Source organism: Macrobrachium rosenbergii, chromosome 54 (genome assembly GCF_040412425.1).
Source record: "Macrobrachium rosenbergii isolate ZJJX-2024 chromosome 54, ASM4041242v1, whole genome shotgun sequence".
Lineage (NCBI taxonomy): Eukaryota > Metazoa > Arthropoda > Malacostraca > Decapoda > Palaemonidae > Macrobrachium > Macrobrachium rosenbergii.
In genome coordinates, this window is record NC_089794.1 from 47,077,592 (window position 1) to 47,097,041 (window position 19,450).

Genomic DNA, 19,450 nt, shown 5'->3' on the forward strand with positions numbered 1-19,450 from the left:
CTATAGCTTGTATCCTCTCTCATGAGTGCCTATTGCTTGTGCACCTATCTCTTGCATGCCTGTGGACATTGCCAATTGCGTGCGCACCTATGGCTTGTGCGCCTATCACATGTGCCATTGGCTTGTATGCCTATCGCTTGCATGTCTGTGGCTTGTGCTTGTGTTGCCTGTGTGTGTTTAGTTTGCACTCATACGCCTGTGTGCCTATTGCCTGTACGCTTATCACTTGTGTGATTTTTACTTGCGCGCTCTTATCGTTTGTGCTCCTATCATCTGTGCACGTCTCATGCTTGACTATGCTATCATTTTGGCTTCCATTTAAATAGGCAGGTCGTTACAGTTAGTAGTCTCAACATCTGTTTTGGGATTTCGACTCCTTTTCCAGTTGCTGGAGTTTCTACTGGTAAACAATTGGTTACTGTTTTGTTTTTTCCGATTCCCTCATTGTTTAGGAACATTCTAGTTTTCACAAGATTTTCCTGATCAGAATGTTGAACATTTGGTTGAGCCAACAGGTTTCCAACCAAATCAGTCTCCTTTTTGAGCCAGAGCAAGTGATTTTGTCGGTGGTGATTAAAGAGGAGTTTTTAACCCCCGGTGGAAGCTTATAAGGAGTTAGTTCAGTGCTGGGAGAGAACCTAATCGATTCTGCCAACACCAGTGGTCAGGGTGTAAGTCATGGTCCCACAAAGGGTTTTTTCCATCACTGATACCTCTGTAAACAACATGCGGAAACTTCTTGGTAGCAATCTTTAAGGCTAAAGGGCCATGCAGACTTTGGCTATGGGCTTGTCTGAAGACAGACATTTAGATTTTTTTCAAGGTGTTAAAGTGGAGTTTCCCAGGTCTCTGCTATGTACTTAACCTTGGAACCTGTATGCAGTTCTTCAGTTCATTATTTTCCCTGTAAAGAAGTTTTTCTGGAAACTTCACAGTAACCCTAGACACAGCTAAAGAGTTAGAGCCACAATCTTAGATAAGTTAGGCTTTGCTAAAGGCAAGGAAATTATCTTGCTGTATTTTGGGCTAGGTACAGTTTTGGGCTAGGCCCTTACCTACAACAGTATCTTTTTTTAATCTGGAGTAGCACTGAAAGGATTGAACTTGATGTAAAGTTTCTGTATTTAGTGGTTTCGGAAACTGGAGCATCTGAAGAGTAGGAATTTAATGTCCTTTTCAGTAGGTCTTTGGTCAGGAACTTTCATGCTAGAAATTAGCATGAAAGTTCTTAACCAAAGACCTAATGAAAAGGACATTCCATTCATGAAAGTTCTTAACCAGAGACGTAATGAAAAGGACATTCCATTCCTACTCTTCAGAAGCTCCAGTTTCCAGATCACTAAATACAGAACCTTCACATCAGGTTTAATCCTTTTAGTGCAATTTTAACAATCCTTACAGACAGTACTGGGCCGCAAAAGGGCCCAAGTAAGCCGCTGGATATGTGAGTAATGGCTATAACTTTTAAATTGGGAAAAACTTATCCTTGGATAAGATACTGAAGTTATTCAGTGGCATGGTAATCTTGTACAGGCAGTCCTTGGTTATCGGCTGGGGTTCTGTTCTGAGGGTGTGATGATAACCGAAAATCAGTGATTTTCAGCGATTTTCAGGGCTTATCGGCGCCGAAAAGCGACGATTTTCGTTATCGGTGCCTCTGTTAGGTATGTATTGGTGCCAGTGCCCAATTATCGGTGGCAATAAGCGGAAATCAGCGATTTTTGGCGCCGAAAATTGCAGATTTTTGTCACTAGACAAGCAGCGTAAAACCAGATCGCCATTAACCGAGCCCGCCGTTAACTGGGGACTGCCTGTATTTACTTTGGTTTATCTTGATGGTGCAGAGATTAAATATGATTATTGTAGAGCATTAACTCCTCTTGTTTGTGCTGGGGATATTATGTCCTGATTTGGTAGATCTGCTTGTGGTTTTTGGGAAGCTTGGAGGTGCTCAGTGTTGAGTTTTAGAAGCACTGTCGACCCCCGCCTATTCACAGTTCTGGATTTGCGGACTTGCCTATTTGTGGATTTCTGTATGGAACATATATACACATTATTCACGGAAAATTTGCCTATTTGCGGTATTTTTCATGGAGAGATGTTCACCGATTACAGTACTGTGGTTCCATATTTTTGTGACTCACTGCACTTTTTGTGATAAAACTATTAAAATATTCAGGTATAAGGATTTTTAGAGGGTTTTTTGGAGTTTTGAACTATCAAAATCAGCAGTTATAAGCATTTTTAGAGGGTTTTTATGTATTCACGATTTTTAGCTATTTGTTCAGTGGTAGTGGTATGGATCCTTCGCGAATACCGGGAGTCGACTGTATACTTTTATGTACATAGGTATTTGTTAGTTATCAATCATTGGTTCTGTAGGAATTTGGCACAGTAACCCTACCCCGCCTTCTGGTGAAGGGGGGCATCCTCCAAAGAGACCTCAGCTATCTTCATAATGAGGATCTCGTACCTGAGTGACAATCCTCCTAAGGTGGCATTAATAGCCTATGAATTGAATTCACTGGTTAAAACAAACACATGTTTTGTACAAAATATTTTATTACTAAGCAGCCTTTAAAGGGGAGGCTGATTTCCACTTTGCCCACCTTTTTCAAATGTGGGAATCAGCTGTATAATGGAGAGGTAAGGTTTATTTAAAAAATGTAAATAATTTGAGACTTGTTTTTTAAATACTTACCTCTCCATTATATAAAGTAGACAGAAGTAGACACGGGCTACAAGTGTTTGTACTTGTGAGTCCCCTGGTGGGGGTTGGCGGAAGTAGATGGATAGAAGATGGGTATTCATAGAAAACCAAATGTTTTGGTTTTTTGTTTGAATCTGTCAAGTTATCGCTTGTGTGGGATTAAAAGCTATTTAATGAAGAGGTGAGTATTTAAAAAATAAGTATTTATATTTTTAAACATAGATAACAAAAGCATTTACTTGACCAGCAGTTTGAAGTTTATGGTCAGGTATTTCTATTACAAACACTTTAAAGACTTGGTACAGAGAATCCATAATTATATGTAGCCTATGTATATTTTCTCTGGTAAGGAAGCTTTCACCAACTTGATTAGAGGGCAAAACTTATGAGAGTGAATATACTGACATATACGTAATTGTGAATTTTCTTAACCCATCCTAAGATCATGAAAGAGTGATGGAAGTTTGTTATTGAAAGAATTGTTTAATTATGAGTGAACAGCTATCCTTCCTTCTGTGGGAAGGCAACTGGTTAACACCTACCCTTCATGTGATAAACCAGTTGGATGAAATGAAGGATTGATAGTGTTTTTTTTTTGTGAATTATTATTTATTTGCTACAGAACACTTGCATTGGTTGTGTTGTTTTAAGGAACCTTTGTGATTCATAATATTCCTTTTTCAGCAGTTTGCCATTTTTGTTCCTCTCAGCTGAAGTTATAGTTATTAATGTAATGCCTCTATATTCTCATCTGAATAGATGTGCATAGACTTAGAAGTAGATCTGATGTAAGATTATTATTATAAAGTAGATTAACAGTACTAGTACCAGTTAGTCGCACTTTTAATTCTTTGTATAGGTACAGACGTTCTAGAACACGCTCCCGGACAAGAAGTCCAAGGCGATCGAGAAGTCCACGTAGATCTAGGTCTCGAGAAAGACGTTCACGGTCAAGAAACAGATCTCGCTCTCTCAGTCCAGGAAATAGGAGAACTCGTGGGCGATCTCCAAGGTCTTCTAGCCCCCTGCGGAAGTCAAAATCCATTCCAAAAGGTAGGCCAAGTTTAATATTGCTGATATTTATATTTGCTTAATGGTAATTCCAAGAAAGATAGAAACTATTGATAACATCAATTATTAACCCTTAAACGCCTACTGGACGTATCATACGTCGACTAAAATTGTCTGTTGGGTGCCAAGTGGACGTACCGTATGTCGACTACAAAAAATTTCAACCTTCGGTCAACTTTGACTCGACCGAAATGGTCGAAAAACGCAATTGTAAGCTAAAACTCTTACATTCTAGTAATATTCAATCATGTACCTTCATTTTGCAACAAATTGGAAGTCTCTAGCACAATATTTCGACTTATGGTGAATTTTTGAAAAAAACTTTTCTTACGCCTGCGCGGTAACTCAGCCGAAAATTTCAGACATTCTTTCGTCATTTTGTCGTAATTTTTGCACTGTTCTATATTAGCCTTTACATAAAGTTTTATATATGAAAATGTGCGCAATTTCATGTAAAATACAGCAAAATACAACCCATGGTTGTAGCTTTTATCAGTTTGGAAATATTTTCATATAAACCACGATAACTGCCAAAATTTCAACCTTCGGTCAACTTTGACTCGACCGAAATGGTAAAAAAATTAAATTGTAAGCTAAAATTCTTACATTCTAGTAATATTCAATCATTTACCTTCATTTTTCAACAAACGGGAAGTCTCTAGCACAATATTTCGATTTATGGTGAATTTTTGAAAAAAAACTTTTTCCTTCCGTCCAATCAGAAATTCTTTAGAAAAGTCACGTTGTCGTAATGTTTGCACCATTTTATATTAGTCGTTACATAAATTTTTATATATGGAAATGTGCGCAATTTCATGTAGAATACAACAGAAAATAACTCATGGTTGTAGCTTTTTCAGTTTTGAAATATTTTCATATAAATCACGATAACTGCCAAAATTTCAACCTTGGTCAACTTTAACTCTACGAAATGGTCAAAAAACGCAATTATAAGCTAAAACTCTTACATTTTAGTAATATTCAATCATGTACCTTCATTTTGCAACAAACTGGAAGTCTCTAGCTCAATATTTTGATTTATGGTGAATTTTGAAAAAAAAACTTTTTCCTTACGTCTGTTGCGGTAACTCACGAACATCTCAGAAATTCTTTTGTCACGTTATGTCGTAATGTTTGCATCATTTTACATTAGTCGTTACATACACTTTTATATATGAAAATGTGCGCAATTTCATGTAGAATACAACAGAAAATAGCTCATGGTTGTAGCTTTTATCAGTTTTGAAATATTTTCACATAAATCACAATAACTGCCAAAATTTCAACTTTCTGTCAACTTTAACTCGACCGAAATGGTAAAAACGCAATTGTAAGCTAAAACTCTTACATTCTAGTAATATTCAATCGTTTACCTTCATTTTGCAATAAATTGGAAGTCTCTAGCACAATATTTCGATTTATGGTGAATTTTTGAAAAAAACATTTTTCTTACATCTGCGCAGTAACTCGGCCAAACATCTCAGAAATTCTTTCGTCACGTTGTCGTAATATTTGCACCGTTTTATATTAGTCGTTACATAAAGTTTTATATATAAAAATGTGCACAATTTCATGTAGAATACAACAGAAAATAATTCATGGTTGTAGCTTTTTATCAGTTTTGAAATATTTTCATATAAATCACGATAAATAGAAAAAATTCAACTTTCTGTCAACTTTAACTCGACCGAAATGGTCTAAAACTGCAATTGTAAGCTAAAACACTTACAGTCTAGTAATATTCAATCAATTAGCTTCATTTTTCAACAAACGGGAAGTCTCTAGCACAATATTTCGATTTATGGTGAAATTTTGAAAAAAACATTTTTTTACGTCCGCGCGTTACGAATTCATGCATCATTTTGTGATATTTTCTCTGTGTTGCTTTGATCGTTTTACAATTTGTTATATACCAAAATCATCTCAATTTAGTGTACAATACAAAGAAAAACAAAATAACCCGTTAGCTTTAACCTTTTTGCTCACAGAAAGATTTGTATAAAATTATATATGAAAAAATTTTTTTTCAAATCATATATTTCAATATTTATATATGATAATGATATTTTTGTTCATTTCTGATGGTTGCATACTAAACTTCAGGCAATGACAAAAAAAGGAGCCAAAAATGAACTCTCAATCTTAAAAACTAAGCGTGCTGTGATTTTTGAAAAAACCTTTTTTCTGCTTCCCGCTAACTCACGGAACGCCGCCGGCATACAGGAGACGTTTTTGTAAATAGAGGCTCGGCGTTTAAGGGTTAATGTACTCAGATATTTTGTCAAAGTGGCCAGGTGCAGAAGAAATAAGTACAAGAAGTTAGTGATGTATATACTTAGGTAATTCACACTTTTTGACCTTGTGTCATATTACATTTTTCCTTTTATAGCATTATGTAGAGGATAAAATGTTCAGCTCTTGTGTGTGTGTTTTGTTCAATAACAAAATAATTTTGAAATTAGTATCTGAGTTTGATGGGAAAAGTGGATGGCCCAATTTTTAATTATAAAAGATAATTAAACCAGGTCATAGAGCTAATAACCTGTGCCGATACATAAGCTGTGAGAATATATTAATTCAGAATCTTGTTTAAAGGCGTTAAATCAAATTCTTGTGTGTTATGATGAAGTCCTAGGCAGAAAGTGCATAAGACAGATGAGAGAAAAGGGAACTCCTTCATGTAAAACTTTACAGGGGGGAAATCAGATTTTAAAGGATTAGTGGTGATGATGATGATGATTGTGTAAAATATTGGTGTCCTTGATTTATTATAGTGTATGAATATGTTCTGTTGGTGCAGTGTCATAAAAATTAAGCAGTGTAATGGAGAGGGAACTCCTTGCACCTCAGTCCCCATGGCATGTGTAGTCCATCCTAATTTTTACTTTTAGTGTACTGGCCTAATGCTATCTTTTCTGAAAGTAAGGAGACTGTGAGGTTGTTGGAAGTAAAGTATGTGTGGCTTTCAGGGTGGAATTTTGTAATGGTCTAAGGTCACGACTTTTTCTAGCAACTTTGTTGACCTAATCTTTCTCTTGTAATTTATATCCCTTACTGTTTTTATTGAATATATTCTTCCCTTAATTTTATTACTTGTTTTTTCTCATTCTTAAACTTTTTCTTTATGATTGTGCTTTGCTTTTTTTCCATCCTTTGTTTAGTTGCAATTTAACCATAGGATTTCACATCTTGGGCAGTATCCATTCAGAAGCCTGTATTAGGTGTGAATTATTATAAGTGGAAAATTTTCATGCTTGTATTTGTACATCAGCATAGTAGGTAGAATAGTATAAAGAGCTAAATATTTTAGGGGACTTTGTAATCTAAAGAGTTTGGGCTTCAAAATATAATGTAAGTACTTGAGAGAAATTTTTTACTTACTCTTTTTTTTTTAACTGTTTCAGATGAGAAGCGCGATAGTCCTTTGCATAATTCCCCATCCACTGATGTGAGGGTTGAACCACGGTCTGAAAGTAACACAGTCATTCAAAGTGTTGTTGCTAAACATCCTGACTTTCAGACTCCAGTTTCTGCAAAGAAGCAAAGATGTCGAGATTATGATGGTGAGTATATGAATGCTGTTCACACTGCAAGTTATTGTAAGGATTATTTTTGTGTGCAAATTCATTTCTTGACATAGAAATTCATTTACCTTTAAGGATGGATGCCTAACTGCCATAGATGTTGTACTTATATTACTTTATATACTGTAGTTGTTAAGAAATTTATCCTTGTTCAGAAGGATGGATCTGATAATTTTAGGTGGGATCTTTGTGAAGTTGTTTGTTGGTCTCTTCCAAAATAGATTATTATTGTACCTATTTCGTGAAGAATTGGGCCATTTAATGGAATGATACAATAGTATTAAGTCATTTATAAAGGTTACTACTTTATAAATATAACCGAAACTTAAGCTTTTATTGTGCTGCTGAAAGTTACTAACTGATTAGAGATATCATTTTTTAAGGTGAAACTTGCCCTCTATCATTACCTTTATCTGCGGCTACTTGGTGCGGGTTCAACAAGTGTTAAAATTGAAACAGTCGTTAACGAACCCTCCCAACAATTACCCCCACTCTTTGGAAGGTTGGGGTAAGGCAGCAATTTTTTGGTTATCATTCTTCTCTAGTTGGTGAATATGACTGGCCGTTTAGACAAGTCCTCTGAAATTTGGTCTGTATTTTGCAATATGGATTCTTCTCAATCTTCCCTATCGAAATCTGTTGGATTTTGTAAGTCAAGTGTTTGTAAGACCAAATTGGGTTAATAGATATACGTATGCATGAACTATGCACAGATCAGGTGAATAGTGAATCAGACAACCTTTGTGATCATTGCAAGGATTGTTCTTTGGAAGAGATAGATACGATGATAAATTGCCGAATTAGAAGAGAAGGATAGACTTAGGAGAGAGCAACCAGAACAGTTAGTCTTGAATCTAGGTTTTCTTTAGTATTAACACCTGGTCAAGATGATAGTGATAAGTCTATAATTTCTTCTCTAGTAGATGTAGATCTTTCTATACCCAAATGTCGGCTCAGGGTAGTAGGTTAGATTTAATGCAATTAGGTACTAACTTGGTTAAATCTAGAATTGAATTTTGTGCAACAATTTGTCGTTTGCATCAAATGTGTCTAGTGCATTGGCAGGGACAGTATCCCCTTGTTTCTGTGGCCACTCCATGGATACAGTCTTGCCTGTCACCTCGACACCACTGTCAACAGGCCTGGTAGTCCTGGGGTTTCCAGACGAGGAATAACATCCTAGAATGTTCAAGGACTGTGCCCTCTGTCTCCTACCTATACTGTCGGTCCTCCATGGACAGAGTTAGATCGTGGTTACATGAGGACAGTTTTGGTAGGTCTGTATTTTCAATAGATCTAGGTCTTGTGTTTGACTTTTTTGCCCCACAGTTATTCTAGCGGTTCGTCTGAGCCAGATAACTAATCGCAATCCATAGTGAGTGCTGCCATTGCACCTGCAGCCATCGCTAGCAACACTGAGTCTGTAGTTAGGCTTCAAGAGTAAGTGTTTGCACCAGTTCTCCCCTTTGGTCACCATTAATCCAAGATTTTTTTTTTTTGACAAGGCCACTGTTATGTCTGTGCCCAGGCTTTTATGGTTTTTATGGGCTGTTTTTCAAGCTTAGGCTAAGCGTGCAGATATTTGCATTTGCCCATTAGTTCATCAGTTTCTGCAAGGTGTCAAGTCCGCGTACAGTTCCACATGGGTTGTCGGTCTGTGTGAGGTGTTCTCGAGGCGGCACAAGGCGTTATCGAGCTCACACAAGGTGTCAGTGAGTCTGCATGGCTGGCAACTAGTCCAGACAGGCGTCAGCGAGTCGGCACTGGTATCAGCGATTCCACAAGAGGCGTTAGCGACTCCACACAGGTGTCACTGTGTCTGCACGGGCATTATTGAGTCCACATGAATGATGGTGAGTCCGCTCAGGCACAGGTGAGTCCGCATGGGTGTTTGCGAGTCGGAATTGTCAGTGAATCTACATGAAGCTTCAGCGAGTCCGTGCAGGGTGTCAGTGAGAAAGCTTTTGATTTTCAAGTTTCTGCCAGGTGGATTATGAGAACTTTAGTGCCTGGTCTTGTTAGACCATCTGGTTCTGGGGATACTTTTGTCCCTGAGGAAGAGGACTCTTATTGGCCTTGCTCTTCTTGACAGCATTCTCCTTTGCCTCCTATTAAGGAAGAGGAGCATTTGGTCTATCCCCTCAGTTTTAAGGAATTGGTTCAGTTGTGCTTAGACAGATATCTGCAGTTCTTCCTGCAAGCTATCAGTTTCTGTACTTGGGAGACTTGAGACAGATATCTTCAGTTCTTCCTTTAAGCTATTAGTTTCTGTACTAGGAAGACTTGACTCAATGGTAAATGTTTGGCCAAAGAGAGTCTCCTTATCAGGTTCTGTCTGAGAGTCAATTGATAAAGCATGAATGATGTCAGATATTTATGAAGAGCAGGGAAGATGGAGTTGAACCTATCTTTTCTATGCATATTTCAAGTATCCTTTCCCTTTCTGCTGCCCTTTCATTATTTTTTGGGGCATTCTGTTAGTGTAGACTGTCAAGTCTCCCATTTCATACCATTCGTAAGACTTTAAAGTGTTTGCCTTCTCCTTTTCTTGCTCCATTCGTAGTAGAAGACTTTTGGCGTGGCTTCTGCTACTGTTGCTTCTACCTTTATCACAGGTTCTCAACCTGACTTTCACATTTAACCCTTAAACGCCTATTGGACATATCATATGTCGACTAAAATTGTCTGTTGGGTGCCGAGTGGACGTGCCGTCGTCGACTACAAAAATTTCAACCTTCGGTCAACTTTGACTCGACCGAAATGGTCGAAAAACGCAATTGTAAGCTAAAACTCTTACATTCTAGTAATATTCAATCATGTACCTTCATTTTGCAACAAATTGGAAGTCTCTAGCACAATATTTCGATTTATGGTGAATTTTGAAAAAACTTTTTCTCTTACATTACGGGCGGTAACTCAGCCGAAAATTTCAGAAATTCTTTTGTCATTTTGTCGTAATTTTTGCACTGTTCTATATTAGCCTTTACATAAAGTTTTATATATGAAAATGTGCGCAATTTCATGTACAATACAGCAAAATACAACCCATGGTTGTAGCTTTTATCAGTTTGGAAATATTTTCATATAAACCACGATAACTGCCAAAATTTCAACCTTTGGTCAACTTTGACTTGACCGAAATGGTAAAAAAACGAAATTGCAAGCTAAAACTCTTACATTCTAGTAATATTCAATCATTTACCTTCATTTTGCAACCAATTGGAAGTCTCTAGCACAATATTTCGATTTATGGTGAATTTTTGAAAAAACTTTTTCCTTACGTCCGCTCCAGAAATTCTTTCGTCATGTTGTCCTAATGTTTGCACTGTTTTATATTAGTCGTTACATAAAGTTTTATATATGGAAATGTGCGCAATTTCATTTAGAATACAACAGAAAATAACTCATGGTTGTAGCTTTTATCAGTTTTGAAATATTTTCATATAAATCACGATAACTGCCAAAATTTCAAGCTTCGGTCAACTTTAACTCGACCGAAATGGTAAAAAAACGCAATTATAAGCTAAAACTCTTACATTCTAGTAATATTCAATCATGTACCTTCATTTTGCAACAAACTGGAAGTCTCTAGCACAATATTTCGATTTATGGTAAATTTCTGAAAAAAAAATTTTTTCCTTACGTCTGCGCGCGGTAACTCGGCCGAACATCTCGGAAATTCTTTCATTATGTTGTCGTAATGTTTGCATCGTTTTACATTAGTCGTTACATAAACTTTTATATATGAAAATGTGCGCAGTTTCATGTAGAATACAACAGAAAATAGCTCATGGTTGTAGCTTTTATCAGTTTTGAAATATTTTCACATAAATCACGATAACTGCCAAAATTTCAACCTTCGGTCAACTTTAACTCTACAGAAATGGTAAAAAAACGCAATTGTAAGCTAAAAACTCTTACATTCTAGTAATATTCAATCGTTTAACTTCATTTTGCAATAAATTGGAAGTCTCTAGCACAATATTTCGATTTATGGTGAATTTTTTAAAAACATTTTCCTTACGTCTCATGCTGGTAACTCGACCGAACATCTCAGAAATTCTTTTGTCTCGTTGTCGTAATATTTGCACCATTTTATATTAGTCGTTACATAAAGTTTTATATATGAAATTGTGTGCAATTTCATGTACAATACAACAAAAAATAACTCATGGTTGTAGCTTTTATCAGTTTTGAAATATTTCCATATAAATCACGATAAATAGAAAAAATTCAACTTTCTGTCAACTTTAACTCGACCGAAATGGTCGAAAACTGAAATTGTAAGCTAAAACACTTACAGTCTAGTAATATTCAATCAATTAGCTTCATTTTTCAACAAACTGGAAGTCTCTAGCACAATATTTCGATTTATGGTGAATTTTTGAAAAAAACTTTTTTATGTCCGGCGTTACAAATTCATGCATCATTTTGTGATAATATTTTCTCTGTGTTGCTTTGATCGTTTTAAAATTTGTTATATACCAAAATCATTGCAATTTAGTGTACAATACAACTAAAAAAAATTAACTCATTAGCTTTAACTGTTTTGCTTACAGCACGATTTGTATACAATTATATACTGAGTTTTTTTATGCTGTCATATATTCCAATATTTATATATGATAATGATATTTTTTTTCATTTCTGATGGTTGCATACTAAACTTCAGGCAAAGACAAAAAAAAAAAAAGCCAAAAATGAACTCTTAATCTTTAAAACTAAGAGTGCTGTGATTTTTGAAAAAACTTTTTTCCGCAGATGGCGCTAACTCACGGAACGCGCTCATGGCATACGAGAGACATTTTTGTAAATAGGGCTTCGGCATTAAAGGGATAATTTCACACTTTGGTCATTGTTTCTAATTCCTCATAATTTTTATTTTGAATAATCACTCCATTTCTTCCATTGTTTGGTGATTGTGTAGCCCATCCCTCTTTATCAGTATTATAGATGTTAAATTGCTGAAGTGTGAATAGAGATCACAGACTGTACTTTGTATTGGTAGACATGATTAGGAAAATACAGTTGTTATTTTGATGGGGATTTTTTCTTCCTGTTTCATGTTGAGGTTTAATATTGGTAATGTGTTTCTCTGTTTTCAGTATTAATTATTCATTTTGGAATGTACAGTCACCCCCGTATTCGCGCAGGATGCGTACCGCACCCCCTGGCAAATAGCTAAAATCCGCGAATGCTTAAAACCCCTCTAAAAACACTTAGAACTGCCCATTTTGATAGTTTAAACACAAGAAAAACCCTGTTAAAATGCTTATACCTGAGTATTTTAATAGTTTTATCACAAAAAGTGCATTTATTCATCAAAATTATATAAAAATACAGTAATTAGTGAATATTTCTCAGTGAAAAATACCGAGTATGGGTGAATTTTCCGCGACTAATGGGTAGATATGTTCCACAGAGAAACCTGCGAATGCGTGAGTCTGTGAATTGTGAGAACGCAAATACGGGGGGTTTACTGTAGCTTTTAATATGCTTTTTTTATGGGATTAACTTCAAGGCAGCTTGTGTAAAAAGTTGCTCATATTCTTTATGTATACTGTAAGTCCTCTTTTTTTTCTTTTTCTTTTGGCTAGGTGTTGAAACAATTTTGGGTTCCTTTCCTTTTTGTCTCTGCTGCCAGTGGGTGAAATTTTTTTCCATCTCCATATTGCCAAAGGCGAGTCTGTAATTTCCTTAAACATTGGATCCTGTTGGGTATTATTCCATTTTTCTTTATTCATATTACTTGGGCTGGCCATTATTACATATTTGTATGTCCTATCAGATTTCACAAAGAGAGAAGATTTAAAAAAAGATATTTCTGTGTGCTCTTTCAGGTAAATTTTCTCTGTTTTGGGTATGAGAATAATCAGAGAAATATTGAAAATTCCTTTTGTGTTGCCAACTAGCAGGTTCTTAAATATGAAAGACCTGTAAAAATTATTTTTTATATATATATATACATATATATATATGTATATATATATATTTTTTGCATTATCAGTAAATTTTTGTCTCACTATGTGAACGGCTGTTTATCATATTTTAGAGCATTTAGATATTAACTTATTTATATTTTAACACCAACTTTCTCATATTTTAACAGAAAAAGGCTATTGCATGCGAGGTGATATGTGTCCATATGACCATGGCTCAGACCCAGTAGTACTTGAGGGAATTGGAGGAGTGATGGATTTTCCACCACCTCCTGTGCCTGGTGGAGTCTTGGCTCTACAGGATATTCTCCAGCCTCTGATGCATCTCAGGGAGTGCCAAATCCTAGACAGCCACCCATGCGACACATGCAGTATGGTAAGATGCCTGGTTAGTGTTAGTTTCCTCATCTTTATTAAAAATTTTCCATATTCTGTAGCTAGATTTTAGAGGAAATAAAAATATTTTTATGACTTGATTGCACTCTAATCCTACACTAATCCCATACTTTAAAGGTTACACTGGACTGTGTTCTGGAGACATGTGTTTCTGATATACAAACTAGCACTCCCACCAACCCATTTTCTCATAAAGGTGGTTCCTAATGACTGTGTGTCAAATGGATAATCCATTTGCACAGAATCCCTTGGGGTCAGTTCATTAAAGGATCTTGTTAAATTCCAATGTGATATTGGCAATTAATGATAAGATTCATACATAATTGAACATCAGAAGATAAAAGCTCAGATTCCATTTAGCTTAGGCAGAGAGTACAAGATTAAAAGTTATAGCGTGCATGTTTACATGTACATCATGTACACTCGGCAAGAAAAGTGAGGATACAGTTTTCATTAGATTTCGTTCATCGAATTTTAATTTTTTTCTTACAAAAAACACATAATCTCAGTAAATTTACTCTAGAATATGAAAATACAATGCAAATTATACTATATATATTAAATCTGCAAAACAAAAACGTTCAGATACTTAAAACCACCATGGATGGCCGAAGTAATCAGAATTTCTCAGATGACTTCGTTCATAGAGATGGAAAAGATAGTGTATGGATATCTCGGTGTAGTACTGTTTATCAGAATGCAATATTTACTCGTTTTCCGTTATGAACAGGCTTATTATTGCATTATCATACAAGGTAATGATAATTTATTTAATTTTTACACATTCATATTTATATATTTCACGGTGTTAAAGGTCAGCTGGAATTAATGGCAGTAAATGATGTGACAGCTAGGGTAGGTTGACCAAATCTATTTAAATCTGCAAGAGCGTTCTCTATGATGTGCGGAGTAGCGGGAAAACACAAGTAACTGGATGTTTTTTGACGTTACCATAGTCTCTCTCTCTCTCTCTCTCTCTCTCTCTCTCTCTCTCTCTCTCTCTCTCTCTCTCTCTCTCTCTCTCTCTCTCTCTCTCTCTCTCTCTCCATTGCTAAAACATACTATACAAATATATTATCGCTCACTCTCTAAAAGAAAAAAATAATAAAATGAGTAGCTCTACATATAGGCCCAGGCTTACACAACAGCAATTCTCTCTCTCTCTCTCTCTCTCTCTCTCTCTCCATTGCTAAAACATACTATACAAGTATAGTATCGCTCAATCTCTAAATGAAAAAAAAAAAAATAATGAAATGAGTAGTAGAGCTAGTCTTACACAACAGCAACTCTCTCTCTCTCTCTCTCTCTCTCTCTCTCTCTCTCTCTCTCTCTCTCTCTCTCTCTCTCTCTCTCATCAACATTGCATTCGTTCCTTTATTGTTCCTCATGTTTTTCGTTGGACATTGCTCAAATTCAACTCTTGATTTCATTATGGAAGATCGCGTTTCCGATTACGCAAGCATTCCGTTCATTGTGGTGTCATAAATTCATTTGTGTAAGGTTAGTTTGTAGGTTATGTCGAAAAATGTTTATTTTACTCAGAACTGTCGCTGCATATTACAACTTGAACGAATACTGTAAAGCTTACTACTGCATTCAAGTATCAATGATTTCAGAACCGTAGAATATGATTGAAAGTTATAGGAGGTCAAGCAAAAAGCATACACATTAAGACTGAAGCTCTTCCCCCTTCTAAAGTTGCGAGATGTCGCATTAATTAGCAATATATGTCCAAAGATTAAAAAAACTGTATCCTCACTTTCCTTGCCAAGTGTACATACCAGTTTGCATGCATCTCTTTTAGGGCATTGCCTAATGGTATGCTTCCTAGATAACCTGGTCCTCTTTCCTGTAAAGGCTTCAAATTATGCATTTTTACATCAGCGTATATTCATTTTCTTTATTTTGTTAAAACTTACCAAGCATTCATCTAGTTGTGTAACTATACTGATGCAGCAAAGGAAGAATTTTACAGTTACGCCTGACAGGTTTGGTAGGCTGTCCATTTCCCACCTTCTCACTTTCAGGTAGCTCAAATGAGTCTTCAGTTTTCGAATCATTCTTTGTCTGATGGCACTGCTCTTCCTAGAACAGTGCTGTTAGAAAGAATTTCACACCTAAAATTTATGGTCTGTTGTTAAATGGTTGTTGTTAGTGAGTATCATCTCGGATTTCAAGCATAAGTATGATGGCCATATTCAGTGTGGGGGCTGCTCCTCTTAGAACAGTGCCATTAGAAAGAATTTCACACCTAAAATTTATGGTCTGTTGTTAAATGGTTGTCGTTAGTGACAGTATCACCTCGGAGTTCAAGCATAAGTATGATGGCCATACTCAATGTGGGGATTGTATAGGCCAGACTTGTGATTTAGTGAATACATGTGAAGGCTGGAATTTGAAGAATTGAGTTTTGGTTAAATATAAGGAGAAATTTTTTTGAATGAATCTTACCTACTGTTAAAGTTTGCTTGTATCTTCATCCCAATAGGTGTGATCGGTATTCAAAATAAAACAAAAAAAAGCTTAGCTAACCCACTTGGACTGTCTGTAATCACCTGTTTCCCACCAGGTGGCATTGGAACATGTACATTCTTGTCAGAATTCTTCATGCCGTGTCCTTGTGTAGATGGTGTGAATGGGCATTAGATGTTGGCTGTTTCTTGCTGATTTTCTCCTGTATGGTATTGTGCTTGTTTTCTGATTTTGCATTATTTCATCTACAACAAGCAGAGATGAAAGCATTTGGCCATATAGGAAAGAGTTTGTTGAAACCGAATGTTTCGGTTATGCATGATAGCCATGTGTGTTAGCCTACCTGTTGAGGCAAGAGTTTGGTTTTCTTGATGGGAAGATAATGAGGAGTGATCTGATGAGAGGGTGAAAGTTTTGTTTAATATCGGAAGATGCCAGAAGCCATTAGATTATTTAAACAATTCATTAGGGCACACCATAAGCCTAATCAGTCTCTTCCTTTTGTCTTGTGGTGTTGCTTCTCCTCCTCCTTCTCCACTAGCCTACATGACAGCCTAGGTTAATTCTTCTCTCACTCCTGCTCCTCCTCCTCTTGCTCCATGTGTGGTTAAGGAGAAAAATAATAGGTAATTGAGAAATATTCTTTTGTTGTGGTTAGAAATTTGACTATGTATTAGGGCAAGATCCTCTCCCCCCACTATATATATATATATATATATATATATATATATATATATATATATATATATATATATATATATATATATATATATAATATATAATATATATATATATATATATATATATATATATATATATATATATATATATATATATATATATATATATATATATATATATATATATATATATATATATATATATATATATATATATATATATATATATATATACATATATACATATATACATATATATATATATATATATATATATATATATATATATATATATATATATATATATATATATATATATATATATATATATATTTATATGTATATATGTATATATGTATATATGTATATATATATATATATATATATATATATATATATATATATATATATATATATATATATATATATATATATATATATATACATATATATATATATTTATATATATATATATATATATATATATATATATATATATATATATATAAAGTTCCTTGCTGGGTGAGCGGGTTCCGTTCTCAGCTACCACTCAGTTGGTCGGGAATCAATCTCCGACTGGCCAGTGAAGAACAAGAACAAGAGGAATTTGTTTCTGGTGATAGAAATTCATTTCTCGTTATAATGTGGTTCGGATTCCACAATAAGCTGTAGGTCCCATTGCTTGGTAACCAGTTGGTTGTTAGCCACGTAAAAATAAATCTAATCCTTTGGGCCAGCCCTAGGAGAGCTGTTAATCAGCTCAGTGGTCTGGTTAAACTAAGATATACTACACATACACATATGTATATATATATATGTGTGTGTATATTATATATATATATATATATATATATATATATATATATATATATATATATATATATATATATATATATATATATATATATATCTTCTTCTTCTTTATCTTCAGCTTTTCCCATCTTTATATGGGGTCGCTGTTTATTATTAGTCTTCTCCATCTTCTGCGATCATGCAGCATTACCTCACTCCACGTTCTTCTCCTGCATGTCCCTGTTAATTGTGTCTCTCCATCTCATTCTTGGTCTACCTCTCCTCCTTGTTCCAGGCACTTCCATATTCATGGTTCTTTTACATACAGAATCCTCCTCTCTTCTCATAACATGTCCAAACCATTGTAATCGTCTCTGTTGCAGTTTCTTTGATATTTCTGTAACTTTCACCGTCCGTCTTATGAAGTCATTCCTTATCCTGTCTCTTCTTGTCACTCCGCACATCCAACGCAGCATTCTCATTTCTGCCACTTCCATCTTTCTCTCTTGTGCTTTCTTCATAGGCCATGTTTCACAACTATACCTCAACGCAGGTCTGACAATGCTCTTGTACATTTTTCCCTTCATCTTTACATTAAATCTTTTGTCACATAACACACCTGATGTTTTCCTCCAATTGCACCAAGCTGATTGTATTCTGTGATTCACTTCCTCCTCCATCCCTCCACAATCAGTGACACACGACCCAAGGTACTTAAAGGATGTAGCTCTTTTACTTCTGCCTGCTCTAAGTTGATGCTTCCTCTTGGTCTCCTCCATTCATCCACATATATTCCGTTTTGCTCTGCTTATCTTTAGGCCTCTGTCCTCCAAAGCACTTCTCCACAACTCCAATTTCTGTCTGCTTCTTCCTTACTGGTGGTCACTAGCACTATGTCATCTGCAAAGAGTACACTCCAAGGCACCTGATCTTTCACTCCAGACACTATCACATCCATTACCATATCAAAAATATAGGGACTCATGGCAGAACCTTGGTGGAGTCCCCACTTTCACCTCAAACTTGTCTGTTGTTCCCACTGAGCTTCTTACCTGTGTTGTTGCTTCTCTATACATATCATTTACAATCCTCACATATTTTTCTGAGACACCTTTTCCCTCATGCACCTCCACACTTCTTGCCTAGGCACTCTGATATCGATCATATGCTTTCTCAAGATCTATAAATACAAGATGTAGTTCCTTTCCTTTTTCTCTATATTTTTCCATTACTTGTCGCAATACAAAGATGGCATCTGTTGTTCCTTTTCCTGGCATGAACCCAAACTGTTCGTCACTTATAGATGTTTCAGCCCTTAGCCTTGCCTCTATTTATTCTTTCATAGATTTTCATGGTATGTGCCATCAGCTTTATGCCCGATAGTTGGCACAATCTTGGATGTCCCCTTTTTCTTTGTAAATGGGGACTAGCAGGCTGTTTCTCCAGGCGTCAGGTATCTTCTCCTGCTGGTAGATCTTATTGAACAAGTCCCACAAGATGTCAATTCCCTCCTCTCCTAAAGCACCTCCACACCTCGACTGGTATTCCATCTGGTCCCACTGCTTTACCTTTCTTCATTTTACTTAGTGCCCGCCTCACTTCTCTCCGACTAATCCTGGGGACTTCTCTTTCATTTGCTACTCCATCCTCAATGATATTCCTGGGATTTTCTTCATTTAGAAGATTTTCAAAATACTCTCTCCATCTACTTTTAATTTCCTCCTCTTTGTTAGAACCTTACCCTTTCCATCTTTAATTTGCTTAATGTGTGTGAGGTCTTTTGTTGCTTTGTCTCTAGCTTTGGCT

General features: G+C 35.7%; 1 protein-coding gene across 1 annotated transcript in view; it reads left to right on the forward strand.

Moving 5' to 3' along the window:
* The window catches only part of swm (Zinc finger protein swm), a 203,425-nt gene that overhangs the window by 43,446 nt on the left and 140,529 nt on the right, over positions 1–19,450 (forward strand). The window contains 4 exon segments of the mRNA XM_067098233.1: positions 3,570–3,763; positions 7,186–7,344; positions 13,475–13,591; positions 13,594–13,680. Of these exon segments, the coding sequence (XP_066954334.1) occupies positions 3,570–3,763; positions 7,186–7,344; positions 13,475–13,591; positions 13,594–13,680 (557 nt within the window).